The sequence below is a fragment of the Juglans regia genome, chromosome 10 (assembly GCF_001411555.2).
Source record: "Juglans regia cultivar Chandler chromosome 10, Walnut 2.0, whole genome shotgun sequence".
NCBI classification, from domain to species: Eukaryota; Viridiplantae; Streptophyta; class Magnoliopsida; order Fagales; family Juglandaceae; genus Juglans; species Juglans regia.
Window position 1 is genome coordinate 13,247,747 of NC_049910.1, and position 23,681 is coordinate 13,271,427.

At 32.7% G+C, this 23,681-nt stretch overlaps 1 protein-coding gene across 5 annotated transcripts; it reads left to right on the forward strand.

Moving 5' to 3' along the window:
• Positions 1 to 15,444: 15,444 nt before the first annotated feature.
• On the forward strand, positions 15,445 to 21,062 carry LOC108984383 (putative zinc finger protein CONSTANS-LIKE 11). 5 transcript variants are annotated; one of them, XR_004802505.1, is made up of 7 exons: positions 15,445 to 16,537; positions 17,009 to 17,230; positions 18,716 to 19,041; positions 19,760 to 19,842; positions 20,317 to 20,359; positions 20,510 to 20,611; positions 20,804 to 20,899. XR_004802505.1 is itself a non-coding variant. In XM_018956313.2 (6 exons), exons 2-6 carry the CDS (start codon positions 15,947 to 15,949, stop codon positions 20,890 to 20,892), a joined length of 1,311 nt encoding a protein of 436 aa, XP_018811858.2. In that variant the 5' UTR covers positions 15,458 to 15,632; positions 15,705 to 15,946; the 3' UTR covers positions 20,893 to 21,062. The 5 variants fall into 5 exon arrangements, 3 of the variants coding, with proteins under 3 accessions (XP_035550266.1, XP_035550267.1, XP_018811858.2); XR_004802506.1 differs by having other exon boundaries at positions 20,811 to 20,885; XM_018956313.2 differs by lacking the exons at positions 20,317 to 20,359; positions 20,510 to 20,611 and having other exon boundaries at positions 15,458 to 15,632; positions 15,705 to 16,537; positions 20,804 to 21,062.
• The last annotated feature ends 2,619 nt before the right edge of the window (positions 21,063 to 23,681 follow it).

Consider the following 23,681-nt stretch of genomic DNA (forward strand, 5'->3'; position numbering starts at 1 on the left):
CCTCATGTCCGGTAGTATCTAAGGCTATTAATTCAGCTTCCATAGTAGATCGTGAAATCACAGTTTGCTTAGAAGATCTCCAAGCCACAACTGCTCCACCGAGAGTGAAAATATATCCACTCGTTCCCTTACAATCTACTGTGTCAGTTATCCAACTAGCATCACTGTATGCTTCTAATACAGTGGGATACCCAGGATAATGGATACCATATGTCATGGTTCCTTTCAAATATTTAAGAATTCTCTCCAATGCCTTCCAATGAGAATCATCAGGCCTACTAGTATATCTGCTAAGTCTACTCATAGCATATGAAATATCAGGTCTAATAGAATTAGCAATATACACTAACGTATCAATAATCTGAGAATATCTCAGTTGTGACACAGGATCTCTAAGATTCTTACTTAAATGCAAACAAGGATCAAGAGGAGTACTAACAGGTTTGCATTCGAATCTCTCAAAATTTTTAAGAATCTTTTCAATATAATGAGATTGATTTATGTTAATATCATCACGAGATCTCATTAATTTAATACCAAGAATTACTTGTGCCTCTCTCATGTCTTTTATGTCAAAATTCTTAGATAAAAAATTTTTAACATCAAGAACAATATTTATATTGGTACCAAAGATGAGAATATCATCAACGTAAAGACATTGCATTACGCATGCACCATCAACTATTTTAGTGTATAAACACTTATCAGATTCATTTATCTTAAAATCATAAGATAAAATTATTTCATCAAACTTTTGGTACCATTGTTTAAGAGCTTGCTTCAAACCATAGAGAGATTTAATAAGTTTACAAACTTTTCTTTCCTGTCCTGGAACCACAAACCCCTCTAATTGATCCATGTATATCTCTTTTTCTAAATTGCCATTTAGAAATGTGGTCTTTACGTCCATTTGGTGGACTTCAAGTTTATGGATTGCTGCTAAAGCAATTAGAACACAAATTGTGGTTATTCTAGTAACAGGAGAATATGTATCAAAATAATCGATACCCTCTCTTTGTGTAAAGCCCTTTACAACCAGCCTAACTTTAAATTTATCAATAGTACTATCAGGTCTCAATTTCTTTTTAAAAATCCACTTACATCCAATGGTTTTACATCCAGGTGAAAGATCACATAAATTCCAAGTACCATTAATCTTAAGAGATTCTATTTCACTATTTACTGCTTTTTTCTAGAAAGTAAAATCAATAGAAAGCATGGCTTCCTTGAAAGTCAATGGGTCTTCCTCCATAGAATAAGTATAAAAGTCATGTCCAAAATCATTTTCCTTTATAACTTGTTTTCATCTTCCAAATTAATTTTCTAATCCAGATACACTATCAGGATTATATATAATGGTAGGTTGACTACTGGTGGAAGGAAAACTTACTGTAGGTAGGGCTGTACACAAACCGGCCGGACCGACCGCCGCCGACTCAAACTGGCTGCCGGATTCAGGAACCGGCCGAAACCAACAGAGAACCGGTCGGCCGGCGATAAGAAATTAAGGAAACTGACGTCGGCCGGTTCGGTCTGCGGTTCAATCCCGGTCTAAACCGACGAACCGGCCGACGTCTTAAATCTATATATTTAAAATATATTTCTTATACAAAACGACGCCGTTTCACATGAAACGGTGTCGTTTTGTTTTTAAACCAATGAAAAAAAATTAAGCAGGACGCCGTTTGGTCTAACGGCGTCGTTTTGGCTAGGGTTAGAACCCCGACCCACCCCCTTCTCATTTCGTCTTCTTCATTCCTTCGTGAGCCCGAGCAGCTCCCAGTCCCAGCGGCAGCCTCCCTCTCCCTCTCCCTCTCCCTGGACCCCATAGGCCATACAGACTCCCTCTCCCTCTCCCTCTCCCCAGACCCCGTGGCCATATAGACTCCCTCCCTCTCCCCGGACCCCGTGACCCAGACTCCCTCTCTCGTCGCCGACAACCCACAGCGGCACAACCCTTTCTCCTCTCTCATCGCCGACGACCCACACGGCCCACATCCCACTATAAGTTTTATTCATCTTTTATGGGTTTATTTTCTTGAACGTTGAAGTTGTTATTGTTAAATTTCTTGAGGAATTTTTTGGGAGGAAGATGATGTATTGCCTCTGTTTTTGCCTTGGTTAGTAAAAATATTGTGGTTTGTGATTGATTTTGTGTCGTGTGTGATGGAGCAATGTTGAAATGAGCTCAGGACTTCTGCCCGAAATGTGAACTGTGAAGTGCCACTACCCGAAATGTGAACTGTGAAGTGCCACTGCTAGTGCTTACAGTGTGATAATTTGTGATGATTAGTGATAATTTTTGTGCGTGTGTCTGTGATAGACTTGTGGATTGTAGGCTATGTTTGTTAATTTTATTTCTTACCAATCTTTGAAAGTTTGAATTAATGAATTTAAAGCATGAAATGTGATGAGTGAACTAAAATTATATTAGAGTCTTAGACTTGTGATGTTTGCTATGTTGCAAACTAGCTGTTGTGATAATGTACGTGATAACATATTAAGTACTAACGTGTAATATTTATGTTTTGTTTTATAATTAGATGGATTCTTCGTCGTCTCTGATTGATGTTGATGCATCAACACCAACCATTAACTTGGGAGATGATGTGAGGGAGACCCAGTCATCAAAACCCCTAGTACCCCTACTAGTACTACTTGTCCATTATCTAAGAAACGAAAAGGGAAGGATCCATCTATTGTTTGGGACCATTTTACGAAAGTGGAGGGTTGCGCTATAGATGATCCAAAGGCTAAATGTAATTATTGTGGCAAGACATATGCTTGCCACTCAAAGAGGAATGGGACTTCAACAATGCAAAACCATTTGCCTTCATGTCCTAAAAATCCTCATAAACGTGGTCTTTTGGATAGGTACCAAAAAATATTAACAGGTGAGGCAACACCTGAGGAGGGGGTTGGAGAGAGTGATGGTATGTTAAGGAGTCTTGTAACCCACAAATATAGTGAAGATATTGTGAGGTTGGCGATTGCAGAGATGGTAATTATCGATGAGTTACCATTTAGAATTGTTGAAGGACAGGAATTTAAAAAAGTGTGTTGGGCTTTTGAACCTCGGTTTAAAGTGCCATGTCGTGTCACAGTGGCAAGAGATTGTATGAAATTGTATGAAAGTGAAAAGGAAAAACTGAAAAAAGTGTTAAAAAATGGTGGCATGAGGATTTCGTTGACGACCGATACATGGACATCAATACAGAATTTGAATTATATGTGTCTAACTGCACACTTCATTGATCAAGATTGGAAATTACAGAAAAAAATCATTAACTTTTGTTTAATCCCTAATCATCGAGGGGAAACTATTAGGAGATATGTTGAGTCATGCTTGTATGATTGGGGTATTGATAGAATATTTACTATGACAGTTGATAATGCAAGTTCAAATGATACTGCAATTTCATATTTGAAACAGTTTTTGAGTGAAAATTTGTTGGGGGGTAAGTATATGCACATGAGATGTTATGCTCATATATTGAATCTTATTGTGAATGAGGGTTTGAAGGAGTGTAATGACGCCATCACAATGGTGAGAAATGCAGTTAGATATGTGCATTCATCTCCCGCAAGATTAGACAAGTTTAAGAGATGTGCTGAAAAAGAAAAAATTGATTGTAAGAAAATGTTGTGTCTTGATGTACAAACACGATGGAACTCAACTTATATGATGTTGGAGGCAGTTTAGAAGTTTGATAAGGCTTTCAGGCGGATGGAGAGTGAGGATTATAATTACCTCTCTTATTTTGATGATGGCACTGGGTCTGGGCACATGGGCCTCCTAAAGCTAGGGAGTGGGAGACAGTGAGGGTTTTTGTTAAATTTTTGGATATGTTTTATGATGCTACTAATAGATTTTCTGGGTCTTTATATGTGACAGCCAACACCAATTTTTTGGAGATTTGTGATCTCCAAAATGTGTTGATGAAGTTGAGCGAGAGTCCTAATAGTTGCTTGAGGAGTATGGCCATAAATATGAGAACAAAGTATAATAAGTATTGGGGTCATTAGACAGACTGAACTTGTTCTTGTTAGTTGCAGTTGTGCTTGATCCACGAAGCAAGTTAGGACTTCTTACTTTCCACTTGAAAAAAGTCCATGATGAGTTTCGTGCTGAGGAGTTGGTGTCGAGTGTGAAACAATTATTGAAAGATTTGTATGCAGAATATAATGTGGAATTCGGCTCCACCACAAGTAGCCAAGAATATGTGGCCCCCTCCGACATTTAGAACCATGAATGATGGTGATGGCAAGCGTGAGACCAAATGGTTCTATGAGTGGTATAAAGCATCTTCCGCCATGGGATCTACTATTGCCAAAACAGAAGTAGATCGATATTTATCAGATGTTTGTGAAGCACTCTCCACATCGTTTGACTTGTTGACTTGGTGGAAAATTAATGAGGCTAACTATCCTATACTCGCGAGGATTGCACGAGACTTATTGGCTATGCCTGTTTCCAGGGTTGCGTTTGAGTCAGCATTTAGTACGGGAGGTCGTGTACTTGACCCTTTTCGGAGTTCATTGGCTCCGAGAACTGTTGAAGCACTGATTTGTACTCAAAATTGGTTAAGACATCCAGCAACAACCATTGATATCCAGGAGGCTATGGATAATGTGGAGAGCTTCATAGTAGAATCAGGTAATATTTTATTTATTTTCATTGTAATTTAATTTTAGTATTTTTTATAAACCAAATTCACTAACATTTGATGTTTTATTTTTATTATTAATATTTATTAATGTTTGTATATAGAGTTGGGCACACAATCAAACGTAACAAGTATTGAAGATTGAAGGTTGACGGCGTGAAGTTGAAGAAGCAAGTAGTAACTATCCAATTTGTTGTCATTTAATTATGTTATATTTTTTAGTTGCATTTTGCTATGCTTAAGACAATTTATTTTTGTTTTTATTTTTTTTAATATATATTGAGTAATACTAAACATCTAGTGAAGTTATTTTTATTTTTTTTAATTATGTAATAAGTAGTAAGTAATAATTAATATAGTTAGTTAGTAATAGACTAATACTAGAAAATTATAAATAATATTACTATTAAAATTTAAAATGAAATCAACTCAAAAAAAGCTCAAAAAGAACTTGGATAATGAAATAAGGAAAAAAAAAAATCCAAAACAGTTTGTTAAATTGACCCAATTAGAATAGAACAAAGGCCCAAAAGAAGGGCCCAAGAAAAGCCCAAAACCGATCAAACCGACCGGAAACCGACCGGCCCCTAAAGCCGGCCGGTTTCAGCCCTTAAGCCGGTCAGTTTCGATCGGTTTTCTTCCTCTTAAGCGACCGGTCGGTCGGTTTCGGTTTCATGAGAAAACCGAACCGATCAGATCGGTTTTCAGTCTTAACTGTAGGTAAAGATTTTTCTAACTTATTTTTGAAAGGAAATAGATCTTCAAAGAATGTTGCATCCCTAGACTCCATGATGGTGTTGGGATCAATACCTTGGACTTCTGATTTGATAATCAAAAACCTATATGCAGAACTATGTCTAGCATAGCCAATGAATACTGCATCTACTGTGTGGGGACCTAATTTCCTTTTCTTAATTTTTGGAACATTACCCTTTGCAAGACAACCCCAAACTCTAAAGAAATTAATATTGGGTATTCTACCATTTCAGAGTTCATACGGTGTCTTGTCAAATCCCTTAAATGGTACCCTATTCAAGATAAAACAAGATGCAAGTATTGCTTCCCCCCACCATTGCTCAGGTAGGCCGGAACTAGAGAGCATGCATTTGACCATATCCATCAAAGTTCTATTTTTTCTTTCAGAAACATAATTGGATTGAGGAGAATATGGAGCAGTTTCCTCATGTATAATACCATTCTCCTCACAGTATTGAGCCAATTGATTAGAGGAGTATTCACCTCCTCTATCAAACCTGATAATTTTAATTTTTCTCTCCAATTGGTTTTCAACTTCAGTTTTATAGATGACAAATTTACTAAATGATTCATCTTTTGTTTTCATCAAATAAACATAACAAAATTTGGACATATCATCTATAAAACTAATGAAGTATTTATTACCACCTTTAGAGGAGACATCATTTAAATAACAACCATCACTATGAATTAATTCAAGTAGTGATGAGTTTCTTATAATAGATTTAAATGGCTTTCTAGGCTGTTTTGATTGAACACAAATTAAACATTTTTCATCCAAATCAACAGGAACTTTAGGAATAATCTCTAAATCCATCATTCTTTTGACATTATGATAATTAACATGGCCTAATCTAGCATGTCATATTGAAGATGAACATGTAGAAAATACAAATTTATCTACTACATTATTTTGAATATTTATTACAAATAAACCACCACTCACATAGTCTTTCCCCACAAATGACCCATATTTAGTTACAATAACTTTATTGGATTGAAATAATAATGTGTAGCTTGCCCTATTGAGTAAAAATCCACTAATTAGGTTTCTCCTCGCCTCTAGTACGTAAAATAATTCTTTTAAAGGAAGAGTATTTCCATATGTTAATTTGAGTACAATTTTTCCTACTCTAAATACTTGTGCAGAGGTGGAGTTACCCATCGTCACTTTCATGGCGCTTGTATCCTGATATGTTGAAAAAATTTTGCAGTTAAAAGTGACATGTACATTGGCTCTTGTGTCTACTATCCAATCAGTAGCACTACAAGCCAGATAAACTTGGGGACTTATGGTTACATACCGTTCATCGATTCCAACAGGGTTGGTCCCGAAAAGCACCATATGAGCCTGTGGGTTAGGCGATCTTGGTTGTTCATTGCCTTGATATTTCTTCTTCTTATAGCGACAATTTTTGGCCAAATGATCCGGTTTGTTACAGTTAAAACAAATGGGTCTTTTATCATCTTTGTTAATATAGGACTTTGGTTTCAAATTATTCCCATAATTAGTTTTACCCTTATTGAATTTCGACTTCTAATGTAGTGGGTTCTTATGAGTTTTATGGCCTTCTACAATATTTGCTTTAGACTGAAAATTAGAAACCAATGGTGGGATGAGATCATTTTCCAAGTGTTGTTCTTGGATCTTACTGGCAGAGATCAAGGTTTCCATGGTCATATCTTCAGTCTTATGTTTAAGAGATATGCCAAAATTCTTCCATGAAGGAGGCAACTTGTCTATTGTACAAGCAACTTGGAGACGTTCGGTAATACCCATTCCCCGTTGGCTCAATTTATGGTAAAGAATAGTTAACTCATGGGCTTACTCTACCACAAATTTAGAATCATCCATCTCGAAACCAAGAAATTGGCTTGTGGTGTACTTATCCATTCCGGCATCTTGTACACCATATTTCTTATCAAGAGCATTCTAAATATCTTTGGCAGATTTAATGTGTAGATAAACATAAAAAAGTATGTCACTAAAATGATTTAAAATCCTACATCTACACAAATTATCTTTTTCTACATATGTTTGCAATTCAATAGTACATGCGGGCTCATGTAAATCATTAGAAGGAGGATAATTTTCAATAACAAAATATAATCCAAGCATTGTAAGAAAGATTTTCATCTTTTCTTGCCAACGCTTAAAATTGATTCCTCCAAATTTCTCAGGTGCAATAGGTTCGTTTGAAGTCATGGTGGCAACCAATCAATTAAAACACACCTCTAGTTTAACAAAAAGAAGCTCTACTCTAAGATTGTTGGGAAATATATTCTGAAATGCTTTGTAAACTAGAGAATATGTAAAATAACAATAACAAATTTGAAAGAGAGAACCCGGTGTTGAGGCACGTTGTGATAGACGCTTTCCTTAGAGTAGATTCCGCCGCCTCCAATATTAAACATGCACTAGGCTTCTTGACAGTCTACTCTCAAGATACAACAACGTCGGTTCTCGTTAATCTCCTCGTTGGTGCACACAAAAGGAGATCCTCGAACCCGATATAAAATAGCCAAAATCCAAAGAAAGAAAGACAAAGAGAAGGATGAAGTGTTTCTCTAAGTTTTGTAGAGAATTTGGAGTTAAGAAATTTGTGGGTGGGTTCCCTATTTATAGAGAATGAAAGGTCACATGTGAAAAGTCATAACTTATTTAAATGAAAGGGTACATGTGAAAAGTCACATCACATAAATGAAATGGTGCTTGTGAAAAGTCACAACTTAAATGAATGAGCACTTTTGAGAAGTCACAACTTCTCAAATATTAGAGAATACATTGAAAATATTTCTAATTCACCAAAGGACACAACCTTTTGTTTGGTTGGGAAGCGGTTAAGGCTCATATCCCTAAGAGGTATATATTGGTTCAAGTACCAAGACACAAAATCTAAATAACCGAACCGATACATTGAACAATGGTAATGGTTCACATTATTTTCACTTTACATCAAATATTTTAATCATTTCTAAGATGAAAAACCAACATCATCAACATGGTATAATTTAGTTTGTAATATTTAAATTTTAAATTTTATTTTTTAAATCAAATTAGATCATGTACATTGTATGTGGTGTAAAATTTTTAAATAAAATTATCCGGATCATTGTGTAGAATGTCAAATCAATTAACCTCATATACAAATCTTTAAAGACTACAAAGATGAATAAAAATCATTCACCACAAGTTCAAAATTATACACTTAACTTCCTTCTAGGAGTTTCTAAACAGTAGTATCACTATTCTCATAGAGTCTCTCCCCCCCCACACACATCTATTTATATACTATATAAGTATATATAATAAGTGGGGATGGCCGTGAACATTAGTTTTGTCGTCCTCCATGTGTGATCCATTTTCTTGTGTGTTTTTCTATTCTTTTGTTTTGGTGTTTTGTGTCCATTTAAGTGAGGACAATTTGGTCTTTGGGTACAGTTGTGTTAGAGGGTTGGTAGCCTTAGGTTTTTTTTCCTCATAGTCTTTTTTTTTTTCCTTTTCATCTTCTCTCTTTGCCTTGTCTTCTCTGCATCCTCTCTCTCCGGAAGCAAAGTGCTTTCTCTCTTCGTCATTTCTCTTCGTCTTCTCTCTTCTCTTCGTGTTTTATGTTCTCTGGGTATCTCTTCAGATTTGTTTTGTGTAACGTTGAGTTTTTTTTGTGGCGTTGGTTTGAGGATTTTACATGGATTTGTTGGCTTCCTCTCTTTAAATTTGGAGATGTGTTGTTTGTCTTTGTGTTTTACGTTCTCTGGGTATCTCTTCAGGTTTGTTTTGTGCAGCGTTGGGTTTTTTTTTGTGTATGTCGTTGGTTTGGGAATTTTACATGGGTTTGTTGGCTTTCTCTCTTCAGATTTGGAGATGTGTTGTTTGTTTGTATGTTCTGGGTGTGTATGTTGTGGATTTTTTATATTTTTTGTGAAAAAATAAATTTTTTACATGGGCTTGTTGGATTTCTCTTTTCGGATTTGCATATACATCATTCCTTTTTATGATTTTGGGTTTGCATGTTATGGTTTTTTGTATTTTTTGTGAAAAAATATACTTTTTTTCGTGAGTTTTAACTTTTTGGTGTTATATTTTTTAATGACATTCTATGTCATTAAATGTTTATTTGTATGTTCTTGATTTTTTGATTTTTTTTTTGTGAAAAAATAGATTTTTTACATGGGTTTGTTCACATTCTCTCTTCGGATTTGTAGATATGTTGTTATTTTGTATGTTCTGGATTTGCATATTGTAGGTTTTTTTGTGAAAAAATATAATCTTGTGGGTTTTAGTTTTTTGGCCTTTTTTTTATGTCGTTAACTATTTGTTTGTATATCTTGGGTTTGCATGTTCTCAATTTTTTGTATTTTTTGTGTGAAAAAATAGATTTTTTATATCGGCTTGTTTGCATTCTCTCTTCGAATTTGCATATATGTAGTTCGATTGTATGTTATGGGTTTACATGTTGTGAGTTTTTTGTATTTTTTATGAAAAAAAATATGATTTTTTCATAGGCTTTAGCTTTTTTGTGTTGGTTTTTTTTTTATGCCGTTAAATGTTTATTTCTATGTCCTGGGTTTGCATGTTTTCGATTTTTTATATTTTTTGTGTGAAAAAATAGATTTTTTACATGGGCTTATTGGCTTTCTTTGTTCGGATTTGCAGATATGTTATTCGTTTGTATGTTTTGGGTTTGCATGTTGTGGATTTTTTATATTTTTTGTGAAAAAATGTATTTTTTTCTATGGGTTTGAGCATTTTGGCATTGGGTCTTTTTTTGTCATGCCGTTAAATCTGGCTTTAACATTTTGCATGGATTTTTTGTGTTCTCGATCTGTGGTTTGCTGATCTGAATTTTTCTGTATTTTTTTTTTTTTGGCTTGTCATTTCATTTTTTTTTATTAACTGGGTTATAGTTTTTTTTGGTTGTGTGCTAGCTAGAAGCAAGTTTTGAAAGTGTGCTAGATGATTTTTTTTTATTCTATTTTTTGCTTTTGTTATTTACATATTTCTAAAAAAATCTTTTATTTTTTTATCAACTCGATTTTAGCTTTTTGGCGTTTTTTTTTTTTTATGCCGTTAAATGTTTATTTGTATGTTATGGGTTTGCATGTTCTCGATTTTTTGAATTTTTTTTGTATGAAAAAATAGATTTGTTACATGGGCTTGTTGGTTTTTTCTTTTCAAAATTTGCAAATTTGTTGTTCCTTATATTTTTTGTGAAAAAATATATTTTTTTCATGAATTTTAACTTTTTGGCATTGATTTTTTTTTTCATGTGGTTAAATGTTTGTTTGTGTGTTCTGGGTTTGCATGTTATGATTTTTTTATATTTTTTTCTAAAATATAAATTTTTTAATAGGTTTCTTGGCTTTCTTTGTTCTGATTTGCAGATATGTTATTCGTTTGTATGTTCTAGGTTTGCATTGTTGTGATTTTTTTTTATATTGTTTGTGAAAAAGTGTATTTTTTCATGGGTTTGCATGTTTGTTGGGTTTTTTTTCATGCCATTAAATATGGTTTTAACATTTTGCATGAGTCTTTTTGTATTCTATGGTTTGCTGATCTGGGTTTTTCCGTAGTTTTTTTTCCCTTGTCATTTCATTTTTTTTTCAACTGGATTATAGCTTTTTTGGGGCTGTGTGATTTATAGTCCAGTGTTGTTTTCTTTTTCCTTTCATTTTGTAACTTGTGGCACTCTATCACTGTCATTAAGATAAGATTAATGACATGTTGGAATCAAATTTACACTTGCAATTTTGTATATGCCTTTTTACTGCAAAGTTAATTTTTCTTGGTATAGATAGAATTTTTTCAAATTTGTTATATAAAGTTTTAATTTTACTATGTACAAATTTTTTAAGTTTTTGATTTTTTAATTTTGCTTCATTTATTTTTGATCAATCACGGTTCTTTTTTTTTTTTGGTTGTTTCATTTTGGTTTTTGGTGTTTTTAATTCGTATGCTTCATTGATTTGGTTTTTCCAAGGAATTTGGGCTTTGATGATCTCATTCTTTTGGTTTAATTTGCTAAAAAAAATATATTTAACAGTTTCAAAGTTTATAGTTTGAACTGTATTGTATATAAATTTGTTGAATTTCTGATTTTATAATATTATGGCACAAGAGTTTTTGCATTTTGACTTTTTCATTTCAGGTTGGTATTTCTACACTTTCTCAGTGTGTATAAATATGTAGTTGCGTATATCATTTTATATTTGTGTTTTGTATAGATATTTGATTTTTTTTTTATTGTTTTTACTTACGATTTTGTAATGACTTTGGGTTATTCATCTAATAAATTGTATTTTTTTTTAGTTTGATTTTTGCAGCAGATTTGAGCTGTTTGGTTTGAGGTTTGTATTTGTGGACTACGCGAATTCTGTATGAATCTTTAATGTTTTTGCTTATAATTTTATACTTTGATTATGTAAATTTATTGTTAGAGTTGTAATATATGTAAATTTCTTCTAAAGTTTTTTATTTTTTATTTTATACAATGTTAAATTATCGTTAAAAAAAAAACACAATGAATATTCTGTTTGTTCTCAAAAAAGAGAATTTAGATGATGAGGCTTTTTATAAGATGATGGAAGTTTTTAACAGAAGTTTTGTTGTATTGAACTTTAAATAAAGGAAAGTTATTATTACAACTTTTCTCCATCATCTGATGAAAAGCCTCCTCATTGATTTTCTTCTTTTTGAGATCAACAGTTATTTTGTATGCTCAGATGTTTTAATGGTACAATATAATATCATGTTCATTCACAACATGCATAATAATTTAAGTATGATAATATAATATGATATTTATCTAAACATAAGAATTAGGTTTTTTTATAATATAGTTTGTTTATTTTTGTTTTACTGTGAAAGATGAGACTTATAAATTTGTCTTATTTTTATCTTATAATATGATGTTTTCTTTTACTTTAATTAAGATGATTTGCTACTTTGTTTGTTGCAAGAAATTTGATGTTATTGGATATTGAACTGGATGAATCTGAAGTTGGGTGATAGATGACATATTTAAAGCAAATTTAGAGTTTGAACCGTACTATAGCTTTTTCCGTTTATGACTTTTTAGTTTTGCCTCATTCTGTGATGATTCAAGATTTCTTCCGTTTGAACTTTTTGGTTTTAGGTTGATATTTCTTAACTTTCTCAATGCGTATATAAATATATCATTACTTGTATAATTTTATATTTATCTTTTGTATTTATATTTCTGGATTATGGTATTTGGAAGATTATTAAGAAGAGATTTTGGAAAGACGGGAAGAAATCAATTACTCAATCAAACATGTTTACAGAGAAATAAATGTAGCGATAGATGGTCTGGCATGCTTGGAAGCTAAGGGTCAAAATGGATTATTGAGAGTTTATTTAGATATTCCTGTGTTACTGAAAAGAATTATTAGACTAGATAAGGGAGGCTTCCCTTACCTTAAGAAAGTTAGGTAACGTGTTTTATTGGTTATAAGTACGTTTTATGGTGTTATTAAGGAATTCTTCTGCTACAAGTGAGGGTTTTAAATAAATTTAGGTAGAGGTCGTTATTGGACATGTGGTCCTTACTATTTAACTAAAAAAAAAAAAAATTCTTAGTTTTATTTTTTGCTTTGAGGTTTGTATTTGTACACTTTGGGAATTTTGTATAACGCTTTGGTCAATTTTACTTATAATTTTATGTAGTTCAATTTTGTAAGAATTCTTGGTTTTTTATCTATGAATATTTTTCCTTATATAATTATTAATAGTTTTGGTTTGTTTACTTTGAGGATTGGCTGTTTGGTTTTAGATGGTTTGTTATTAAATGGTGAATATTTTGTTTTTAATGTGTCAAGATTGGTTGTAAGTGTTGTATAAAGTTAATACAACATAGGGAGGATAAAGTCAAAACAAATGCTAAAGCAAAAAATTTATTTAGCGTTAAAAGCTAAGTTAAAAAATGAGTAATACTACGTACAGTCGTGGAGTGTACAAGTGTCGTGTAGTCGTTTTGAAAAAGATTGGAGTCTATTATTAAAAAATTAATTTCTTTTCACGTGAGTTTTGTATTTATTCACTTTTTTTAAAAAGACTGCACGGCACTTGTACACTCAAGACTGCAAGTATCGTTTCTTTTAAAAAATTACTGCCAAAAAGAGCAATATTCAAGATGGTTTAAATTTTAAGACATTCAAAGCTAAATTAAAAAAAAAAATTACTATGTAAATAGTAGTTTTGACAGAATGTTTAGATTTTACAACATTATTTACCACTTTTTGTGACAACAAAAAAATTGTCAAAACAAACAAAATCACTCTGTCGATCACTCAGATTGTATTTAGTAAAAAACCAAAATTGCTTTGATGTTTAAATACAAATATGTATCTAACAATCACCAGATTTTTGAAAAACAATTTGAAATTGGTTAATTTTATTGATGCAAGTAATTCTGATTTTCAATTTTATTTGATTGTTTAGGTAAATTCTTTTTCATACAAAGTTAAGGGTTTTATGGTTTTAGAATGTAATTGCATTATTCTTATGAAAATAAATTATTTATTGTAATAGTAGACCTAAAAACATCTAGAACGTTCTTCCATTTTCCAAAAATAAAGCATATAAATTAAAATATTTTTGTATAAAATAAGGCAAATTTCGTGATGAAAATTGTATTATTTTTATTTATTTATTTATGTTTGTTAAGCCTCCTTATTAGAAGAAGATTTCATTTAAAATGATTTTCTAATTATTTTATTCAAAATTTTTTAATTTATTTCTTTTTTTTGGATAAGTGTTTTAGATTTGTTGTTACAATAAATATTTTTTTTCTTGGGAAATGTATTAAATATTTCAAACTATAGGTACCTTTTTTTTAATGAAAAAATGTTTGCCAATACATCAGAATTAAAAATCAAAACAAATGCAAACTTTTATCAAAAGTTAACTGGCAATGGAAATTGTCTCCATTTTTTTTACAAATTTTAACCATCGATAAGTTTTTTGATGTTATTTAATTCTTAGTAAATTCTTTTTCATAAAATAAAAAAAAAAAAATAAAAGTTCTATTATTTGAAAAAGTTATTGCATTATCTGCAAATAAACAAAACTTATGGTAACGAAAAAATAAAATATATCGATGAAGAATGTTTTGAAAAATTTCGTAAAATTTTTTTTAATATTTCGAACATTCTTATTTTATTGTCAACAAATGAATAAAAAAAATTAAATAATAACGAACAATTAAAAGAAAATTCATTTAGTATAAAATTTTTAGAAAAATTGTTTTCTGCCATTAAGAAGTAATTCTTACACAAAATTTAAAAATTTTAGATGAACAATTTCACACATAAACTGTTCTTGCCAAATCTAAATGTAAGCTTATCAAAATGGTTTATTTTGTTTATGCAACTACTTGTTATTTATGATTTTATTTGGTTTATCAGGTAAATTCTTTTTCATAAAATGAAATACTCGATTTATAAAGAAATTTTATAAAATTAAAATTACATAATAATATATTGTGATGTGATATGTGAGGTTGTAAAATAGATATTATTTTTTATATTCAGTCATATTAATTTATAAATTTATTTTTTTAAAAATCTTTTAACTAAATTATTAAATTTATTTATAAATTTAGCAATTCTAAAAAGAAGTGACATATGTAATAATTTTGTAAATAGAAATATTTAGTTTATACAGAAATCTTATTCAAGAAAAGTCAACATGCTGATATGGTTTAATATAATCTATAGATAGTAAATTTTTTAATATTAAAATATTTTTAAATAATTTATGTATAGAGCACTCATATTTTCTAAATTACATGTACGCTCCTTTACCTTTACCTTATTCACATCTTTTGCATTTCTTCTCCGCAGTCCGACTAAAAAGGCTGGCCATAGCATGTCCTCGTAACTGAGTTACCACGTCATCATACTATCACTTTCCCGTGTCCACATCTTGCCACGTGTCGAGCGTCCAGAAAGCCTAGGAAAAGCGTTTATAAATAGCCTACTGAGCTACCTCAGACAGTGTCTCAAAGAGCCCGACGTATCGGTATAGCGTCGAGATTAGTGTTTGTTTCTTCCATACCCTCTCTTATACTAAAATAATCGATATGGTTTTTGAACTTTCCCTTGCTCCCCATTAATGGATTCTATGTTTCTTGATCCTGGATGATTATGCTTCACCAAATCTTTTCGTGGGATTTCGGAATTTTTTAAATGGTCAGTGCTTTTCACCCATACGAGTTTCACATTTTTCTTTCCCTTTAATGATCTCATTTTCGTGTATACTAGAAAATGCCATTGGAATACTGATGCAATGGTGGAATGGATTATCTGGTAATTTAAAAACGCAATTGGAATTTAGTCATATAACGGTGGGAGCGATATTTTGATGGGTTTTTGTTAGTTTGTGATGATGGTTTGCTTTTTGGGATGTTGAAATAAGAAAGGCGCCGAATTCCTGCTATGAGCACTTATTCAGTTGGTTTAGTTAGAAGGAATACATACTTTCGATTGGGTTCGAGGAGGGAAGTATGGAGCCTCTATGCGAGTTTTGCGGGGTGGCGAGGGCATTGGTGTATTGTAAATCAGATTTGGCTTGCCTTTGCTTTCCCTGTGATGGGTGTGTACATTCAGCCAATTCCTTGTCCCGTAGGCACATGCGTTCTCTTTTATGTGAAAAGTGCTACTCCCAACCTGCAATTGTGCGATGCATGGATGATAAAATGTGTCTTTGTGAAGGCTGCGACTGGAATGGCAATGAGTGTTCAAGGTTGGGGCATCGGCGTCAGCCATTGAACTGTTATACAGGTTGTCCATCTTTGGCAGAGTTCTCAAGGATTTGGCCTTCACTCCTTGATATGCCTCCTTCGAGTGCTTTTGATACTGCTTGGGAGTGTGTGAGTGCGCTACCTATAGATGAGAATTGCATCAGTGACTGTTTGGACCTAAGAGATAATGAGGGGCCATTTGGGTTGGTAGCAAGCAAGCCGAATGAACTAGAACCTTGCTCTAAGCTTGATCCTTGGATGGGGTTGTCATCTGTGATTCCACCAAATGCAAATTGCATGCCATTCTGCAGAGATCAGACACCTTTCTTCCCTGAAGAATTGAGTTTGCCAAAGGTAGCTTTTTTCCTTCCTGGTTTTTGCTTTTGATCTTAGTGAAGTAATTATATGCTAAGAGTTTAATATATTGTATTTTTTACTAGTTTCTAAGTGTCTTTAATGTATTTAAAATATGGACAAAGGGTGCACCCCAAATGTGCACCCCAAATATGTACACTCAATGATTATTTTTTTTTTTAAACATCCTTAATCATTAAGAAAAAAATAATATATAAATTCACTTATAGTCACTTCCTTAACCATTAAGAAAAAATAAAAAAAAAATTAAATATATGAGTGGGGGCATTTGGTGGACACATATGGGAGTCACCCTAGCATTTTCCTTAAAATATACATGCTAACCTTTTTGACATACTCGTTCAGATTTAAAGAAGTTAGAAATACTTACCTATTCTCGTCTCTTCCTTGTCAAGTGACTTTACCTTTGGTAACTCTTAGTCATGCATTTATTTCCTTCATGTGCTTCAGGATGCTTCCAATTTCAAGGATCTTGGAATTCATGATTGTGATGATCTTTGTGAAGGTCTCAACAGTGTTGATGTTCCATTAACCTTAAAAAATGGTGAGATAGTTGGCTGTCCACAAGCTCTTACCGGATACCAGTTCAAGGATGGAGGAATGGAATGCCTATCAACGGAGAAAAACTTATCAGTCACTGAATCTAATGGTCCTATTGAGAGTGCTTTGGAGGTTATATCTGCACTTGAAGTTTATAGTCCTTTTCTTCCGAATCATCCCTTTTTTTTTTCTCCTTCTACTTTTCTTCTCATTAATTCCTTTGCCTAATCTTCAAAAAATTCATGGAGATATATCATTTGGATGTGCACCCATTATTATCTAAATCATTTTGTTTGCACGGAGCACATGACACATTTGCTTATAGGTATATGATGTACTGCTGACACAAGAAAAAAAGAGCTTCTCTCTTCTTCAACTTGCATAGCACACGACAAAATAAAAAATCCAGGCGATTTAGGATTTCAAATCCATTTAAAAAACACCTTTCTTTGTAGTTTTTCTAATCATCTAGGGAGAAATTTCATTTTTCCCTCCTAAACTGCTGCTATTTTCTTTTTTAAATTGCACCTCAAACTACTAAAGCTAACAACTCGCGTGTCAAACTACCACATTTTTTCAATTTGCACCCCCACCTATTGAAACCATAGATTTTTGAGTAAATTTTCTAAAATGGCCTTATTGCAAATCGAAAAATTATGTAATTATCTCAAGTTAGAATAAAAGAATAATGCCAGTTGTAACATCATCAGTGAAACATCCATGTAACACCTTGTGGCAGGCCTGTATTAGCCATAAAAAATTTGAAATTAAAAAATTAAATAGTAACCTCCAATACATGTCTCATGCCTGTACATCAATGGTGTTACATGAATGTTACCTTGGTGTTGTAAATATCATTATTCAAAAATACAATATTAGAAATAAATTAATATTAATGATAAATAATAAAAATAGTAAGAACTAAATAATAAATAAAAGGTATAATAATAAAAAGAAAAAGAAAATTAAAAAGAAACTATTATTTAGTAAAAAAAATAAAAATAAGCAACTAATGTAATAAAAAAATAATAATAAAAAAGAAAAATAGGATGACCTGTGGTACTGTGTTGCCTTTTTTTTATTAATTTTTGTATTGTTTTAAATTTTTTAGGAAGGGCATTGTAGGAAATATGAGGTGAAAATTGAAAAATATGGTAGTTTGGAATATAAATTGAAACCATTTTCAAGCCTCTTTGACACACCCAACATACCACTTCAATGGGTTCCAATAATGAATAAGTATTGGTGTTTCAACTTTTAACTATAATGGGTCCCATAACAAGTGATGTGTTGATACATCAAGCTTGAAAGTAGCAAAACTCAAATTGAAAGGCATTTGGTTGTTTGGGATGTAATATGAGAAAAGGGTGGTAGTTTAGGAGTGCAAAATGAAATTTCCTCAATAATTGAATCGAAGAAATTCATTTCCAGGAATTTATAAAATTCAATTCCTTTGTTAATAAGCCTATTACATCAAAATAGCTTTTATGCTTTGCCATCACATTAAACTATTCATTTTTCCGCTTTGACACAACAGGCATGATCTTTTGTTAGTGTTTACCTATGTTTTTAGGAATATTCTATATGTGACAGACTTGTCCTTGTGTACCTTATTAGGCATCTTCATCTGGCCAACAAGATTGTGTGGCCTTTAAAACTTCTCATGTTGGTGGGTCAAATAGCATGATGCAGACCTTGAATGGTGGCACAGATTACTTACCTCTGAATCATACGTGTGCTGGGAACATCAATCTGGGGTTTCCTACAGGGCAAGTTCATTCGAGCATATCACTGTCATTATCCAACATCACCGGTGAAAGTAGTGCAGCTGATCATCAAGATTGTGGACTATCACCAGCATTTCTAACAGTTGAATCACCTTGGGCATCAAAAGCAAGGGATAAAGCTAAGATGAGATATAATGAAAAAAAGAAAAGTCGAACGTATGTGTCTCAGCTCTGAATTAATGTATATTTCATTCAATCTTGATATATGCATCATTTTGTTGATTTGATATCTAAATAATCTTGATTCATGCATACTTTTGTTTCCACATGTTCTTGGAAGTCATCTTTACTACTTTTTAACTTTCAAGTGCCCCAAATCTTTGGTCCAAAAAATCTGGATTATCTTGGTATTCATTTCAGTCTTGATCCTGATATATTTAGGAAAACAGAAGAGATAAATGTGGTTGCTGATACCCCTTTGTAGTTCAAAGTACAAACATTTCTTAGTAAGTGATATTGCTTCTTGATTTCAATTAAACTTAATCATTATCCTTAATCTTCTTCATAAGGGGGTATTATTCTTCGAATAGAATGCAACTGCATTTGGCACATATATGTGATTCACATGGCAAAAATTTAACTTGAATTATGAAAGAAACTAAATATTTGTGTTTGGATATTTTATATATTTTTTCTGTAAAGCTCAAACAGAATAATGGTTTTAAAGCATATTTATGTAAAGAAGAAAATGCTTTAGCTTATCCTCATGTAACAGAATAAAGTCATTTATAAATGGTCTCATTTTACCATTTGGTTGAATTGACTGGTAGTTGTTTGTTTATTCACTGAGGCCTGCCTTCTACATATCTATTACTTCATAGAGATCTTATTAATTATACTTACATTCATCGTATTGTTTATTTTTTTTGGATAGGTTTGGTAAACAAATAAGATATGCCTCGCGTAAAGCCAGAGCTGATACTAGAAAGCGCGTGAAAGGAAGATTTGTGAAAGCAGGTGAGGCATATGATTATGACCCTCTTGTTATGAGGAACTTCTGAGCCAAATCATCTATAATCTCTATTCCTTGTCTGGCAATACAATGCCTGCTTGGAGTGAGTTAGTCTTGATGGCAAATTATGTTGTTCCATCTCTGAGAATGATATGTAGGCACTTTTATCTGCTTAAGAGATGTTTTATCCCATAACGATAATAGGTGCTCAACTCAATACTGTACCTGTAAAGAAAAATCTGTCTTTTGAATTTAGAAAGAGGATAAATCTTACAGTTTTTTACTCTTATATATAATATATATATATATATATCATATCATATCTTCACTAGTTTTTATTATTCAAATTAATCACATGCTGTTCATGTTCTGTTTGCTCCAACATATGATATACTACAATCTTGTTCTTTCCAATTATCCTTTAGACTTTGTTTCTTTTCCTTACATCTTCTGGCCTGTTTGTTCTTTCTTGATTTTAGAGCAGGATAGTCCATGCTCGACCGAACCTTCATCTTCCTAAAGGTCATTTACCCCCTTCTCTCTGCAGATCCTATCTTGAATCTAGTACTTTGTGTTCCTTTATGTGAAATCGCCTATTAAAAATAAAAACAAATAAATTTTAGAATACACCCTTTTTTAGCATTATCTTCAACTTTCTCCTTTCATGGCCAGATTTCATGCGAATGAGGACACATCTTCAGCACTGGTTGCCCCTTAGAATAAATTTGAAAGTTGCATCTCTCGAATCTTCATACTACCTCACCTATTTATATAGTAAGTGTTCCAAACAACCTCATACATAATGGTAGTTTGAACTTCATTAGCATTACAACTGGCTACTATATCATAAAGATGATGCATGGGTGCTTTCTTGATGCTTAATTTATCAATGGAACTCAAAATGTAAACAATCATTTACAACTTCACTGATCAATCTCTTATTCTTTTGTTTATGTTCTGGCAAAGACAACAGATACTCAGTTGGAAGATACAAAATGACGAAGAATAATCATGTGAAACCTTTAGTCCACTACCTTCTGCGTAGCATAATGTAGACCCTCCTCTTGTTTTTGCTTAATTCGTTTCTGTTATCTTTGTTGCATTATATATTTAAGCAGTTTAGAATCACACTGGTTACAAATCCTCTTTAAATATTTGCCCAAAGTTAAATACTCCAATACAGAGAGAGACATGTGATCTCACAACATTTAATGCTGTCCCTACAAGATGCATGGATATTTAAAAATATATATATATATATATATATATATTATCTTTTCAAATTGAACAATATCTTCATTAGAGTAAATTTTATTCAATCTTTTCGCACTCTATTCCATTAAGAATGTCACTCTCTTTGTACGGTTAGAAATGAGAAGACACCGAACGACATTATAATGTTGAGCAATTTGGATGTACTCTCCAACAGTATTCCTCACTCCAGATCTCACCCTTCTACTGAATACCATTTTTGTCTCTAAATGCTACCAGCCTCATTTATAGCATTTTGGATGTGCAGTCTCCAAGGTTTTTTGTGTTGTCAAGGGTATGTTGGGATATCTCTTTTTACATCGAATGGTTCATCTCTGTGTCCTATTGCATTGAGAACAAAACAGAAAAAATATGTAATGAGTTTATAAAAAATTATAATCAGAATAGATGGCTTGAGATCTGGGTTAGGAGTTCTTTGAATGAAAAACAATTTCAATCTCCCATCTGTTGTGAGGAAGCCATAAAATATGCTGGTTTTTTGTGTTAAACTGATTGTGGAGCAGGTGGACATTCAGATATTCTTCTTCATGTTCGTTCCTAGATTCTGCATTTTTAAAGATTTTCCAGAATTTGGAAAATATGGTCTTGATATCTTCTTTCCCAAAATCATAATCATTGGTCATCTTTGTTTTATGAGTCATAAATTTGTACCAGTCTTTGCAATAGATGATAAATGATAATGGGGGTTACATATCCCTTCTGATTCAAAATACCATTAGCTTAGATTTGTACATATTTGTTGCAGATAATAAAAGGATTGATGAAATTCACTCCATACATCAAAGGCACATATCCTCTATGCCATTAGAGAATACAAGGACAACATTAGAGTTAAATTCTGAACTGAGACAAAAATAAAAAAAAGTGAAAATCAGAGCCACAGAACAGGCCTTTTAAGCTTCCCAGAACACTCTTTCTCAATACCCAAATTACAATGGCTTCTCTCCGTCCAACTCCTTATTGATGGAAGCACCACCTCGACCGAAGCTCCAAGAAGATATCGTTGTGTAAGGTTTTGGCATGTGTTGCAGAGAAAGCACCTGATATGTCTGAGGGCTAAGAAGTTAGCCCCATGAACCCATTTGTCACAGCTTCTGCATAAAAAAGCATCATCTGCTTGGCAATACAGTGAAGCCCTCGCACTGCAGAGCTCGCAAGACATGATCGAACCGGTCGAGGCACCACGCAAAGCAGCCTCTCCGGGGATCGGCGCCCGGCAGAGACCACCAAACTTTCCTTCCTCTAGACCTTGACACATTCTTAGAAACTCAATATGGCATGGCCTAGAAGTTGGAGGAAAACAGCCCTTTATAGGAACATAGACAAATGTTAAATATTAATTCACATGAAATTATTACGTGTTTTTTTTTTCTTTCTTTGGCCTGATATATCACACATGGAGGCCATGAAGGCGACTTTATGTCCTACAATTCTACAATAATGACACGAATGCCATTGCACATGAAACTTAGCCTTTTAACCTCAAGGATTTTGCTCATATTGGAACGTTATCGGCTAAGATCTGCTTGATTGTGCTAAAGGGTCCTTTTACTAATTGAGCAGAATGGAGAATTTTGTGAGGCCACTAAATTTCACCAAATACCAAAAGTCGAAACGTTATCAAGGCCCTTCAACTCCTTGCTTTAATGCCGTCCAGGAATTGTTATGAGCCATCTGTTGCAGGGTGGGTGGGTGGTTAGCTAACAAGTCAATGCAGGTTTTTTAGGTCCAGAGTTAAAACTTAAAAAAGGCTTTTCTTATTTTTTTATTTTTATAATAATACTACTTTGCCCTCTTATTTTTTATCTTAATTTTGATTATTTATATATTTAATTTTTTTATTAATTGATTAAGAAAATAATTATTAGTATATTGATATTTATTTTAAAAAATATTTATAGATATTAAAAAAAAAAGATTTTGTATAGGCGGCATGCCCAACTATCATTATTGGATAGCAGTCTAACATTACTTTTTTTTTTTAATCATTACTGTTAATACATTTTCCCTCATATTTATTATTTAAGATTATCTGTTTGGAAAATAAAGAAGGTTGGAAACTGATGACTTGTTTTGCATACGTAAAAGCTTTGATGGCCTCTCTCTTTTGGACCCCATATTTCATGGAGTGCAGAGTGAGAGGGTGTTATTGTCCACACATTGTTCTAGCATTGTATAATCAGTCCAAATGCATGGTTGAAACAAGCTTCGACCTCTAAAATATCCCCTTCAGTGCCTTGTGAGTTTGTGATTGACAACTTTTGGAAACGGTGGTGGAGAAAATGTGCTTGGTGGTGATGGCTGGCTGGCTGGCTGGCTTTTCTTGGGGTTATTTCAAAGAGTACGGGGTCAGTTCTGAAAGTTAAACCACACACGTATGTGTATGAGGTGGTTGGATTGAGAATCTTGAAACTTCTCAATTTGATGACATTTCGGCATGTAGACAGGACTAGCTCAGTGAGTGGGGCCGGTGGGCTTCAAATCATATACGGATGTATAATACAAACGCCGCTTCGATTAAAGGAATTTTAAAAGAAAAATATTTTTATCAGAAAAAAATTTCATAAAATTA